Source organism: Monodelphis domestica, chromosome 2 (genome assembly GCF_027887165.1).
Source record: "Monodelphis domestica isolate mMonDom1 chromosome 2, mMonDom1.pri, whole genome shotgun sequence".
NCBI classification, from domain to species: domain Eukaryota; kingdom Metazoa; phylum Chordata; class Mammalia; order Didelphimorphia; family Didelphidae; genus Monodelphis; species Monodelphis domestica.
The window spans coordinates 111,400,556-111,415,180 of record NC_077228.1 but is presented as its reverse complement, the minus strand read 5'-3'; the positions used below and the strand labels follow the sequence as shown (position 1 = coordinate 111,415,180).

At 43.2% G+C, this 14,625-nt stretch overlaps 1 protein-coding gene across 6 annotated transcripts in view; it reads right to left on the bottom strand.

The window, feature by feature from the left end:
- IKBKE (inhibitor of nuclear factor kappa B kinase subunit epsilon) overlaps window positions 1-14,310 on the bottom strand; it is a 36,142-nt gene extending 21,832 nt beyond the window's left edge. Inside the window, exons 1-6 of one of the 6 annotated variants that reach the window (XM_056815836.1) lie at window positions 14,144-14,310; window positions 13,346-13,438; window positions 7,548-7,688; window positions 5,989-6,118; window positions 3,629-3,810; window positions 1,379-1,539 (exon numbers count right to left, since the gene is read on the bottom strand). In XM_056815836.1, coding sequence (XP_056671814.1) covers window positions 1,379-1,539; window positions 3,629-3,810; window positions 5,989-6,091 — 446 coding nt within the window. In that variant the 5' untranslated portion in view covers window positions 6,092-6,118; window positions 7,548-7,688; window positions 13,346-13,438; window positions 14,144-14,310. Of the gene's footprint in view, window positions 1-1,378; window positions 1,540-3,628; window positions 3,811-5,988; window positions 6,119-7,547; window positions 7,689-10,536; window positions 10,655-11,468; window positions 12,247-13,345; window positions 13,439-14,143 lie in introns of those variants that run through there. The other 5 variants (XM_056815835.1, XM_056815834.1, XM_056815838.1 and 2 more) reach the window with 5 other exon arrangements.
- Window positions 14,311-14,625: the final 315 nt, after the last annotated feature.

Here is a 14,625-nt window from a genome sequence, read left to right as displayed (position 1 = left end):
AAGGAAGAAGATGACTGGGAGAAAGGGAAAGAGGGAGTAGATGGATCATCAGATGGATAGAAAGAGAGAGAGAGAAAGAGAGAGAGAGGTAGATAAAATATTTCATTTTATCCCTACAATAGTCCAAGAGTTGGATGCTAGTATTATCACATTTTATAAATGAGATAATGGAGGCACATATAGGCTAAGCACCTTACCCAGGGTCACAAAGCTATTAAGTATCTGAGGCCAGACTGTAGTTGGGTCTTCCCAATTCCTGGCCCAGTGCTCTAACCATTGTGCAACCTAGTTGGCAAAAAATAGGAATGGAAACTCCAAGAGGCCAGGTATTGTTACAGTTTTGTTTTTGTATCTTCAGCCTACCTAAGCATAGTGTCTAGAACATAAAAGTAGTTTAATTCATGCTTATTAATCAAGGGATTGGGAAGTTGAGATATTTGCCTAAAGTCACATAGCAACTCAGTAGGGCTGGCAAACAGCTGGCAAACAAGTCCTGGCCCCTCAGCTGAGTATCCTACTCTGCCTCTACTTCACCTTTCTGATCTCTTCTGCAAGCTCCCACAGTTATCCACAGTCTCTCTCAACCATCACCACACCCTGTCTTTGTCTCTGCTTCCTAATATTGTCCCTATTTACAATGTCCTTGCCTTTTCCCTCAGTCCCAAGGACTCAGTCTCTGGCCATTCCAGCCCTGACAGTTGGGTCCATCTAATTTTAGTCCTGAATGGTTTAAATTGTTCTAATGATTTTACAATGGCCCCAAAACAAAGGGCTAAAAGCTCCCTGCAGGAAGGGTCGTCTCCTTCTTTTCCTTATAATTTGCAGTCTTCTGCTTGAGGCCAAGGACTGCAACTTTGACCACATCCTTTGAATCCCCAATGCCAATATGGTGTCCAGGCCTTTGAGAATGCTGGTTGAATTCTGCTGTAGATACTCAATAAGATACCTAGCAGAGTGGCTGCTATAGAGAGGTCTGGGGCACATACTTGGGAATTCCTCAGCAGAAAAGAGACAGGGTTAGAAGGGCTAGACAGAGGAGAGAGGTGGTGAGGAAGGGGAGACAATATTACTGTTTCTTGTTGGACTACCAGTTATGGGAAAGGGCTGGGGAGGATACACTGGGGAAGAAGAGATAAGAACCAGCTTCTGTGCTGGAAAAGCCTCCGACTCTATAAGGACCCAGGTTCAAAGCCCACCGCCATTTGTTATCTATGTGACCTAGGCAAATCATTTCACTTCACTTAGTCTCAATCTCCTCATCTGTAAAATGAAGGAGCTGGACTCTTTGGCTTTTTGATTCTAGGTCTATGAGCCCTTCCCACCTCTACCAGGGCACACTGCTGCCAGTCTTTCCTTGCCTCCCTGATCCCTAGCATACATTATCTCCTTGTTGCGTCGAGGTCCACCAAAGGGAACAAAGGGAAGGCTGCCTGTGGCTGCGTGATACAGGGTCACCCCAATGCTCCACAGATCCACTGTCACTCCAAATGCTTTCTGCTGAGGCTTCCGGAGCACTGCCCGTTCATAGACGTCTGGGTGCTGTGGAAAAAACGACCAGAGAAAGACCATTGTTGGCAAATGGGGTGGGAGGGTGTCTATTGTTTGAGGGAGTGGCAAATGTTCTTTGTACCTACTGCCTCCATGCCCCCTTCTGATTCTTCAGTCTGAAACACAACTAATCTGCAATCTTTCCAATGTACTATCTCATCTTGAGAATGGCATCTGCCCAGAATCACAGTTTCTGACACAATGAGGCAACATGGTAGAGTGGATAATGCATTAGACTTGTAGAAAGAGCTGAGTCCAAATCCTGCTTCAGCCATTTAACTAAGCTATGGGGTCTGGGCAAGTCTCAGTCTGTTCATTTGCATAATGAAGGAGTTGGACCTGATAATCTCTTCTAGCTCTAAACCTATGATACTATGACATGGAAATTGTGACACAGAAGCTGTACCTTTAGACTGTGACCTTTGGCAAGTCATAAACTCTCTGGGTCTTAGTTTCCTCCTCTGTAAAGGGGATGGATCTTTCATCTCTAAATCCTTCCATTCTATGAGATGAGAAAATCTCACTCTCCAATGCCCGGTTCAGGACTCTTGTCTGCTCTGAAAATGGTCTTGAGCTTCCCCTCACTTCCCCTTCCTGGCTGCAGGCCTCTAAAGAAGTTGGTTTCAAAGGCAGGAGGAGTCAAACAAAACTGGCTCTATATAGGTCCGAGGATAAAGAACCGAAGACCCAACCCACACTGAGAGAAGTAGAGGGAAGACACTGGATAATCAATCCCCTCTAGTTGGTCTACCATTATTAGCATATTAGCATATACCAAATATATAATATGTTAATAATATATATAAGTATATGTTATTAATATGTTAATATAATAGTATATGTTATAATCTATACTAATACCATAGTATAATGATACATAATAAAATCTATACTAATACCATAGTATAATGTGATACATAATATAATCTATACTAATACCATAGTATAATATGATACATAGTATAATCTATACTAATACCATAGTATAATGTGATACATAGTATAATCTATACTAATGCCATAATATGTGATACATAATATAATCCTTACTAATACCATAGTATAATGTGATACATAGTATAATCTATACTAATACCATAGTATAATGTGATACATAGTATAATCTATACTAATGCCATAATATGTGATACATAATATAATCTATACTAATACCATAGTATAATGTGATACATAATATAATCTATACTAATGCCATAATATGTGATACATAGTCTAATCTATACTAATACCATAGTATAATGTGATACATAGTATAATCTATACTAATACCATAGTATAATGTGATACATAGTATAATCTATACTAATACTATAGTATAATGTGATACATAATATAATCTATACTAATACCATAGTATAATGTGATACATAGTATAATCTATACTAATGCCATAATATGTGATACATAATATAATCTATACTAATACCATAGTATAATGTGATACATAATATAATCTATACTAATGCCATAATATGTGATACATAGTCTAATCTATACTAATACCATAGTATAATGTGATACATAGTATAATCTATACTAATACTATAGTATAATGTGATACATAGTATAATCTATACTAATACCATAGTATAATGTGATACATAGTATAATCTATACTAATACCATAGTATAATATGATACACAGTATAATCTATACTAATGCCATAATATGTGATACATAATATAATCTATACTAATACCATAATATGTGCTACATAATATAATCTATACTAATACCATAGTATAATGTGATACATAGTATAATCTATACTGATATATTATATGATAGAAAATATAATCTATACTAAAACCATGATACATAATATAATCTATACTAATACCATAGTATAATATATAACACAATATAATATGATATATAGTATAACATACTAATACTAACCAGTATACTAATAATAGTAATACTAGTATAACATACTAATATTAGGAGGTCAAAGCGGGGGGATGGACTGCATAATATCCTGCCAAGTTCTCAGGAAGTCCCAAGGAAGGGGCTGTAAAGAAGACTCCCAATTCAGAGCATTCAAGACACCCAACTTACCAAGTATTCTTCTGTCCCATAAACAGAGACAAACTTTTCATCATCTTCTAGCTCCCGGGCTGCCCCAAAATCTGTCAGCTTATAGATGCTCTGCCCATCCTCTCCCAAAAGCCTCATGATGTTCCCTGGCTTAATGTCCCTATGTACGATGCCATTCTCTCGGAGGTGGTTCATGCCAGCCACTGAAAACAAAGGGAAATGCCTGTCTTTGTGGGGAGGACTCCTCAAGGTGCTGAGGTAGGAGGGTCTCAGAGAGGACTATTGGAATAGGATGGGAGAATATGCAGGAAAGGAGAAGTAGCTCAGAGATAGATGTGGCTTAATTCAACAAAACAACAAATTCTTCACCTACTCTGAGTGTGGTGAGAATACATAAATAAAAACTGACCTAACTATCCTTGCCCTCAAGGCTGCTGGGAAATAAGTAATTACAAGGAAGGGGAAAAACACTTCCAAGCAGAGGTGATGGGAAAAAACTAGAAAGGACTTCATGAAAAGGTAGCCTCTATCCTGAGACTCAGAGAAAGGTGATAATAACTAATAATACTTTAAAGTTTGCAAAGCATTTTATAAATATTATTTCATTTGATCCCCACATCACTGGGAGATAGGTGCTATTACCTCCACTTTATAGATGAGGAAACTAACACCAACAGAAGTTCAGTGACTTGCCTAAGGTTGCATGGATGGGTAAATATCTGAGGATGGATTTGAACTCAAGTCTACTGGCTTGAGGGCAGCTTGATGATACAGTGCTGGGTTTGGAGTCAGGAAGATTCATCTTTCCAAGTTCAAATCTGGCATCAGACACTTACTAGCTTTATGTTCCTGGGCAAGTCATGTCACACTATTTGCCTCAGTTCCTCATCTATAAAATGAGCTGGAAAAGGACATGGCAAACCATTCCAGGATTTTTGCCAAGAAAACTCCAAATGGGGTCACAAAGAGTCATGAAAATGAGTCAATAATTTCCTGACTCCAGACCCAGCACTCTACCCACTGAACCACCTAGTTGTCTCTGAGGCAAACAGAAGTTAATGATTTGCCCAGTCACACAACAAAGTAAGTATCTGAAGACAGATTTGAACTCAGGTCTTACTGACTCCCTCCAGTGCTCTATGCATTGTGCCACCTAGTTGCCCCATAATTTTTGTAATGATAATTATGAAAAGGTAAAGAAGAGAAGGAGTGAAAATTCCCTTTCATCTACTTAGTGAACACAGGGTCTCTGGTTTCATTTTTTTTTTAAACCCTTACCTTTTTCTGTCTTCTTATCAATTCTAAAATGGAAGAGTGGCAAGGGCTGGGCAATTAGAGTCAAGAGACTTGCTCAGGGTCATACATCTAAGAAAGTATCTGCAGTCAGATTTGAAGTCATGTCTTTCTGACTCTGGACCTGACACTCTACCCACTGTGCCATCTAGCTGTTGGGAAAGGCAGTATGAAGAATTGCATTTGGAGTTAGGAAGAACTGAATTGGAAATTTCATACATTTATTCCCTGTGTGATCTTAGGTGATTTCAATCCCTTCAATTCTCTAGGACTCAGTTTTTCCATCTGTAAAATGATGAGGTTGGAATCTAAAGTCCTTTGGATGATACAAAGAAAAAGAAAAACCAGTCCCTGCCCTCACCGAGTTTACTTTCTAGTGAGGGAGAGAACATAAATCAATCAGGACATATGAAGTGAAGAAAGAATGGAGGGAAGGTAACCTTCACTTCATATGAAGTGAAGAAAGAATGGAGGGAAGGAGCTGAGAGAAGGGACAGGGAGGGAGGCATGAAAACCTTGAGTTGAGACTTAAAGGATTCAGAGCTTAAAAGGTCCTCATTCCATAGGTCCCCAGAAGACAAAATTCCTAGGATTTTGATTTAGAGCTAGAAGGGGCTTAGAGATCATCTAATCTAAACCTTTAATTTTACAGAAAAGGAAACTGAGGCCCAGAGAGAATGAGCATCTTGTCAAAAGCCACACAGTGGACTTGGAATCAGGTAGACCAGAGTTTTAATCTAGTCTCAGCCACTTACTAGCTCTGTGACCCTAAGCAAGTCACTTAACCTCTGCCTGCCTCAATTTCCTCATCTGTAACATGAGGATGATAATAGCATCTACTTCACAGGTTTGTTATGAGGGTCAAAGATAACATAGATATGCAAAATGCCTTATAAACCTTAAAGAATTATATAAATGCTAGCTATTATGATTATTAAAATAGCAGATCCAGCATTTGAACTCAGATCTTTGGACTCCACTGTCTGACAGGTTGCACTGGTGAAGAGAAAGTGTAAAGAGGCTGTGAGCCCAAAGTTCAACCCAGCCACCCACCTACCGAACTCCAATTATTCCTCCTGGGAACTCACCCACACAGCGCAGGACCACAAGGAATTCAGCCTCTGATAGCCCAAAGGCATTCTCAGGGCTCTCTAGCACACTGAGCAGACTGCCACTGGAACAGTATTCCATCACCAGAACCTTCTGCTTATTGCTGCCCTGGGGGAAAGGATGCCCAGAAATGCCCAAACTCAGAGCTGCTTGGGAATGGGAGAAGCTGGTGGCTCCCAGCCCCTCCTTTATAGACTTTGATCCTTGCTGTTGTCTACATTTATGACTTGTTCCTCTCCAGGAAGGCCACTCACCCTCTACTTCCCTAACCCTTCTTTCTTATTCCGATCAGGCTGACCAGTTCTCTATTTCTACCCTCTACCCATATCTGATTCTCCTTGACCTGAAGGGGACACCTACCTCCATTCACCCCAAAGAACCCTTCCCCATTGGACTGGAACCCTCCCTATCCCATTCTTTTTTTTTTTTAAACCCTTACCTTCCAATCTATACTGTGTATTGGTTCCAAGGCAGAAAAGAGGTAAGGGCTGGGCAATGGAGGTGAAGTGACTTGTCCAGGGTCACACAGTTAGGATGCGTCTGAGGTCAGATTTGAACCCAGGACCTCCCATCTCTAGGCCTGGATTTCAATCCATTGGGCCACCCAGTTATCCCCCTCCCTACCCACTTCTTGTACCCAAATTTGTCTCCTCCACGAAGTCCTCCCTAACTAACCCAACTGATTCTAATTTTTCCTTTAACTCGTGTACATAAAATATTTATGTAGTCATCTTGTTGGTTTGCTACTTTCTATATGATTTTAAAGTCTTTTTAATGTCTCGATTTTCCCAGACAGCAAGCTCCCTAAGGCAGTCTCCTTCTATCTCTATATTTCTCTCTTAAATGCTCTAATATATTGTCCAGAAGCATTTGTCGAACACCTACTATGTCAGTCAATAAACATTTATTAATTACCTACTCTATGCCAAGCACTGTGTTATGGAGGCACAGTGGAATGCTAGTCACGTAGATTTCAAAAGACATACATGAAACAACCTCTGCCCTTGAGGATCTTACCTTTTATGGGAGAGCTATGTCCATTTGTAATTCTATGCACAATAAATGCAAGGGTGAGGAGGCACCTACAGCTAAAGTGGATGGTTAGGAAAAGTGTAGCAGAGAAGATAGCACTTGAGCTAATATGTGGAAATTGGAGATTCTAGAAGTGGAAGTGCTGAGGGAATGGATGCATAAAGGAGAGCCAGTGCAAAGGGGGCAGAAGTGGGAGATGAAGTATGTGAAGAAGATTAAGCAGATCAGCCTGGTCTGCTTGAACATGCAGCACAATAAGACTAGAGATATAGGTTATAAAGGGTTTCAAAGGCTAATTTGGCTCAAAGGTAAGACATAAGACTGGAGAGGTAGGTTGGCACCAGGTCATAAAGGATTTAAAATGCCAGACACAGGGCAATAGGGAGCCACTGATGTTTATTGAATAGAAGAGCGACTTGGTTAGATCTTTGGGGAAATTGCTTTGCCGGCGATGTGGAGGATAGACTCAAGAGTAGGAGAGCTTTGGCTAATTTACTGAACATACCGTTTCTTCCACAGCGAACAGCTTGACAATGTTTTCATGTTTCAGCTTCCTCAGGACCTCAAACTCTCTCACTTGTACTTCTCGGGGGCGTAGGTAGCTGGCATTGTTGAAGACTTTCACAGCAACAAGCTCTCCAGATTTCTGGCAGGGATGGGGAAAGTGGCAGGGAAGACTGTACTGAGTCCCTCCTCAGCACTGGGGAGCACCCATCCCCACCAACTTCCATCCAAATGAGACCAGAATGGGCAGTACAGTGGTACTGTAGTACTACAGTGGAGTCAGGAGGACCTGGGTTCAAATCTGGCCTTGGACATTTCCTAGTTGTGTGACCTTGGGCAAGTCACCTAATCCCATTTTGAAAGCCTTTGTCCTTCGGTCCTAGAGTTGTTACTGGGACAGAAAGTAAGGTTTTTTTCTTATTTTTTTTTTAAAGAGAGATCAGGGAAGGACAGTCAGGCTCATTAGAGAATTCCCAAGCTTTCCTGGGAAATGAAGTGTTCCAGCTCTGGGAATGGGATAGCTAGGCAGCACAGTGGATAGAGCACCAGACCTCGAGTTGGGAGGTCCTGGGTTCAAATCTGGCCTTAGATACTTCCTAGCTGTATGTCCCTGGGCAAGTACTTAACTCCAGTTGCCTAGCCTTTACAGTTCTTCTGCCTTAGAATCATTAGCTAGTATTGATTCTAAGAAAGAAGGCAAGGGTTAAAAAAACAAACAACTCTACTCCTACATATTTTTTTCCTTCAGAACTGAATTATGGGATCATAGATTTCAAGTTGGAAGGGGACTTAGAAGTCCTATAGAAGCCAACCCCTTTACTTTACAGATGAGGAAAATGAGGCACAGAGCAGGTAAGTGACTTGCCTAGAGTCTCACAGCTAATGTCTGAGGTGCAGTTTAAAACCCAGGATTTCCTCACTCCAAGGTCAGTGTGCTAGCAAGAATTGCCACCATTCTCTTCCAGACCTTCAGCATCTCCCACTTAGATAACTGAAACTGTTTCCTCTCTGGAGGAAAGTTCCATGAACTTTTAATTTTTTCGGGAAATTGTTGAAACTATTTTTCCTCATGTGTTTGTTCTTACACATCATTCCCTACCTCATGAATCTGTAATGGTTCTCCATTGCATAGTAACTGCAAATTTATGTCATTTTACTGAGTATTTTCACCATCACAAGTCCATGAGATAGGTAGTATTCATATTATTATCATCTCCATTTTTACAGATAAGAAAGTCAAGTGACTTGCCCACAGTCATATTGCACAGAACTGGCTCTTAATTTCAAGACTTCTTCTTCTTCTTCTTCTTCTTCTTCTTCTTCTTCTTCTTCTTCTTCTTCTTCTTCTTCTTCTTCTTCTTCTTCTTCTTCTTCTTCTTCTCCTTCTTCTCCTTCTTCTCCTTCTTCTCCTTCTTCTCCTTCTTCTCCTTCTTCTCCTTCTTCTCCTTCTTCTCCTTCTTCTCCTTCTTCTTCTTCTTCTTCTTCTTCTTCTTCTTCTTCTTCTTCTTCTTCTTCTTCTTCTTCTTCTTCTTCTTCTTCTTCTTCTTTCACAGGGGGTGTGTGTAGATTTATTAGACTTTATTAGGTTAGTTGGGTTCTTTAAGGGAGTTTACGTAAGAGACCAAATCGTCCTTGGTGGCAGGAAGACTGAAGAATGGTGGTTCCCCTTACCAATCCCAGGCTAGGTCAGATATTAGATAGAAACAAAACAAAGACAGTATCAGGTCTGCCCAGGGTCACATACAAGTTTTTTCCATGGGATAATTAGAGCTTCTTTTTCTGTTTATATTTGCTCAAGGTAGTTTACATGCTCTGTGGAGTCATAGGCCATGCTTCTACTGTATGCTACTCTGTATAGAATATTCTTTAAAACATTTTTTTAAATTTTTACAACCTTACCTTCCATCTTAGAATATGTCCTTTGTATTGATTCCAAGGCAGAATAGCAGTAACGGCTGGGCAAAGGGAGCCAAATGACTTACCCAGGGTCACACAGCTAGGGGATGTCTGAGGTCAGATTTAAACCCAGAACCTCCCATATTTAGGCCTGGCTCTCAATCTACTGAGTTATCTAGCTGCCCCCTATACTCAGGACTTCTGATGGAGACCAGTGCTTTTCTCACTATTAGTCTAGTTTTGTCTAGGGCCATGGTGGCAAACCTATGGCAAACGTGCCAGAGTGTGCCAGATAGGGCTGCTCCTCTTGCCCTCTCCACTGTGCCCGAGGACATTTCTCACATGACCCACTCCTCTGCCCAGCAGCCCAATGGGAGCCCTTCTTCCATGCCCCATCTGGGGTAAAGCAGGGGGCTTACATGCGGTGTAAAGGTTACAGTTTGGGCACTCAGTCTCTACAAAATTCACCATCACCAGACTAGAGAATAAAGTCCAAATCTCTGCATTTTTCAATTAGTCAACATTTATAAAATGCCAATTGGTACTTACTATGTGCCAGACACTGTGCTAAGTGGCATCTCTTGGTCCCTCTGACAGACAGAACCTTGGGCCAGATGGGCCAAAGGATCATAGATTTGGAGCTTAGAAGGACTACTCAGTTTATCTAGTACAATTTTTTTTTTTATAGTTGAGAAGGCTAAGGCCAAGGGAGATCAAGTAACTCACTCAAAGTCACACAGACAAATCTGGGACTTAAATACCAGTCCTTCGATTCCAAATCCATCATTATTTCCACTGTTTCTTCCCTATGTGAAGGTTCTAATTTTTTCTTAACTCTTTAATTTATGTCTTAGTAAAAACTCTAAGACAGAAGGGTAAGGATTAGATAAGTAGGGTTAAAAGTGACTTGCCTAGGGTCACACAGTTAGGAAGTATTTGAAGCTAGATTTGAATCCAGGACCTCTGGATCTCTAGACCTGGCTCTCTTTCCACAGAGCCACCCAGCTGCCTCTGAAAATTCTGTTTTTCACAAAGGTCTAGTAGACACACATTCGTCAACACTCAATCTGCCAGCCCACCATCCACATCTCTACCTTGTTTCGAGCTCTATACACACTGGCAGTAGCCCCTTGGCCCAGGAGATCATCCGTGTGCCAAAGGTAATTGGGCCGTACTTTGCATCTCCAACGTCTGAAGCAGTCCAGCTCCTTTCTGCCCAAGAGAAGAGAAAGGCCAGAGACCATGGAAAGATATGAAGCAAAGTTGTGGGTGCCCCTTCACTAATCTGAGAATCTTTTTCCCAAGACTATCCTGTAGAGCTAACGGGGTTGGCAGTTTCCATTTTTTAGAGGGGAAGAAAGGAAATTTATGTACAGAGAGATGGTGACTTCCTGAGGGTCACCCAGCCCAGTACCAAGAGGGCAGGCATTTGAGCCTGTCTCTCTAAATTCCATGCATCTCCCCACCATGTACTTGTCTCCTAAGGATCTCTTACTAAATGGACCAATTTTCAGAGAGAAACTTTTTGCCTCCATATCAGTGGTGTCTAAATTTGGGATCATACCAGGAAGCAGAAACAATGCTAGGGGAAGGTCCCCAGTGTTAGGCAAGCCTAAACCACAACATCAAAAAATCTCCAAAATTTCAACACAAGCCTAGAGCCCCTCCCCACTGGCTCATCAGAGGAACCCACCACTTCCTGCTTCAGCAAACTGCTGCCTCTGGGGAAGTGTTTGACACATGACATCCAGGGGAATTGGGAATAGCAGGAGATGTGACATCTCTTGGAGCTTCAATCCCAATCCTGGCATCCATCACTAATTCCCTGAGGTCTATTTCTTCCCAAGTCATTGCTTTTGGGAAGGTCTTTCTGGAAAGTCCAAGGAAAACACAAGGGCAAATCCTATATGTGGAAGAAGATGAAGAACAGTCTCTAGGTTTGATGGGGGGAGACAATGGAGAGGTCTTATATATCTTTCCCAAAATGCCTTGCCTTGAACTAGCTACCCTCTAAGAGAGGGAATACCTCAGAGACTTCATGATGGTCTGCTATGTGAAAAGGGTTGGGAACCATCGATCGATCTTAGAATTGGAAGGGGCTTCTCTCTGCCTTTGAGTTTTCTTCCCATTTTCTAGAGATGCAGTTGAGGTCCAAAGAGGCTTCCAAATTGTTAAACAATGTATTAGGTCCCAGTATCTAACATGATGGAGCTGATCAGATCTCTTCCAACAAGACTGGATAGAAATTATTTGAGGAAGCACTGGTAGCCTTGGGGGTGGGAAGTGAAGAATTCTTGAAAGACTGGGATGGGGGGGGAGCTCTGAGGGAGGAAAGATGGAATGGTTAAACTCTGCCTACCGCCAGTGAAGAAGACCCCAACCACAAGGACAGATAACAACTGCAGCCTTCTAAGTCACTGAGAATACTTAAGGGAACTTCAGACAAGGCATCAGGGCTCCTGTGCTGTTTTCTCCTGACCTTGTTAGATTTAAACTAAAGGGGGCAGTTAGGTGGCCCAGTGGATAGAACACCAGGATTGGAGTGGGGAGGACCTGGGCTCAAATTTGATCTCACTTCCTAGCTGTGTGCTCCTGGGCAAGTCACTTAACCCTGTTTTCCTAGACTTTGCTTGTCCTTCTGTCTTAGAGTTGTTATAAAGGCAAAGAAAGATTAAACTAAGATTGGAAATTCCATGAGAGTAGGGATTTTAACTTCTCAGTCCTTTTAGACTAAAGAATAAAACCTAAATTATTTATGCAGCAATATTGACAAAAGACTTGCTATCTGATACAATGGGGTAATAAAAAGATTGGGATTTTCTTGGAATGGTTTGCCATTTCCTTTTCTGGCTCATTTTACAGATGAAGACACTGAGGCAAACAAATTACTTGCCCAGGGTCACATAGCTATTAAGTGTGTAATTCTTCATTGCCAGGCCTGGCACTCTACCTACCACACTACATAGCTACCCCCTCATAATTAATGCCTGTGCTTTTTATTTCTCAAATCTGAAGGCAAAGATTAAAGGACTCAATGAAGGGGCAGGATGCCCTTTGTACAAGGTCTTGCCTTAGGGCTGTGGATACAGAAACAAACAAAGAAACTGTCAGCTGGGTAGCTCAGTGGATGGAGAGCCAGACCTAGAGATGGGAGGTCCTAGGTTCAAATCTAACCCCAGACATTTCCGAGTTGTGTGACCCTGGGCAAGTCACTTAAGCCCCATTGCCTAGCGCTTACCACTCTTTCTGTCAAGATGAAGGGAAGGGAAGGGGAGGGGAGGGGGAGGGAAGGGGAGGGAAGGGAAGGGAAGGGAAGGGAAGGGAAGGGAAGGGAGAAAGAAAGAAAGAAAGAAAGAAAGAAAGAAAGAAAGAAAAGAAAGAAAGAAAGAAAGAAGAAGAAAGAAAGAAAAGAAAGAAAGAAAGAAAGAAAGAAAGAAAGAAGAAAAGAAAGAAAAGAAAGAAAGAAAGAAAGAAAGAAAACTGTCCTTGCCCTCATCGGGCTTATTATATTCTGGGGTGGGGAGTGGTGGAAGTAGCCTAGGAATGCAACATTTATACAGATCAATAAATGCAAAATAATTAAAGGAAGCTTTTAAAAATATATTTTAAAACACTTAAAAAATCCTTACTATCTGTCTTAGAATTGATATCAACTCCAAGACAGAAGAGGGTAAGATCTAGGCAGTGGGGGTTAAGTGGCTTGCCCAGGGACATGGAGCATCTCAAGCCATATTTGAACCCAGGACTCCCAGCTCTATCCTTGACTCTCTATCTATTGAGCCCACCTAGCTGTCCCCTGAAGTCAAGTTAACAAGCATTTATTAAACACCTCCAGTGTGCCAGCAACACAGTAGGGCTAAGCACTAAGGAAGAGGGAATTAGAGCAAAATGAAGCTCACTTACCAGACACACTCAGTGCAGCCTTGAAATCTTAGTATTCCCAGCAAGCCCGGAGGTTGCCTTTGGTCCCAGGGAAGCCCAGAAGCTGCGACGCTCCTGAAAGAAGCCAGAGGAGAGCCACCACCTCACTACCAGCTGGCCAGTTGCTGCCAGAGGCTGAGCCTTTCCTGTTTCTCAAGCTCCCCACAGGCTGGGGCCCTCAGGGCTGGGCGGGGGGTTTCTGACTCCCCAGAATCTCAGAGCTTTTGCCTCCACTGGTGGGTACAGGCCAGAGACACAGCCTCCCCCTAGGATCTAGGAAGATCCTCGAAGCCAGGGCGAAGGGGAAAGGAGCTCCAGGGGAGTCTGGGGACATCCGAGAGAAGGCAGAACCTGCCCCAAGGAAGTGCTGTGGATTTATCTCCCCGTTTCCTCCAGGGCCCCCACGGGACGATAAGAGGATCCTAGACTATCAGGGCTGCTGGAGAACTTCTGCATCAAACCCAACCTTTCATTGTGCGTGAGGGGAAACTGAGGACTCTCCCAAGCTCCTTGAGCACAGAGCCCAGGTGGGTGGCCACCAGGGAGAGGCGGCTGGAGACAGAGGAGCCATTGACCTGGGCCCCAGCCCCCTGGTGTCCCAGCTCCAGCTGAGGGCCACTGGCACGGGAAGATGGTCCAGATTCTCCCCCTTGAGGCATCCATCCACCCAAACCATCACTGTCCAAGAACCCCTCCCCTCCCCCAGCCCTGATCGGGCTGCCATGCCAGGGTCCTCCTGCCTAGGAGAGGATGCGCCCCCATCGAGGGTCCCAGGCTCACCTGAGGCCCCTGGCACCGGTGGGGAGGGCCAGGCCAGGTCAGGCGGATTGGAGTGGAGAGGGCAGGAGTTGGAGAAGCCTCTTCCCCCTGGCCTGCCCTAGCACCCAGCCCAGCTCAGCTCAGCTCAGCTCAGCTCAGCTCAGCTCAGCACCCAGGCTCTCCTCATTCTCCAGGACCGTACTTCCTGATTTCTTTCTTTCTTTCTTTCTGCCCTGGCTCAGAGGCTGCTCCCCAGCCTCCCCTGAAAGGGAAAGGGAGGAGATGAGCCAGGTCTGAGCCTGCACAGGCGTCTGCGGAAGGCCTGCTTGGCCCCGACTCCCCATGCGGGAGGTCTCTGAGGCAGGGAAACCCCAGGCTCAGCCCTGTTTCCCTCAGTCTGGCTGAGGGGCTTAGCAGCTCACTGAAGCCAAAGGAATCAGAAGCTGCCTTCAGCAGGCACATTTCCCAGATCACCTCGGCCTCATCTCAGCCTGCTGCTGCCA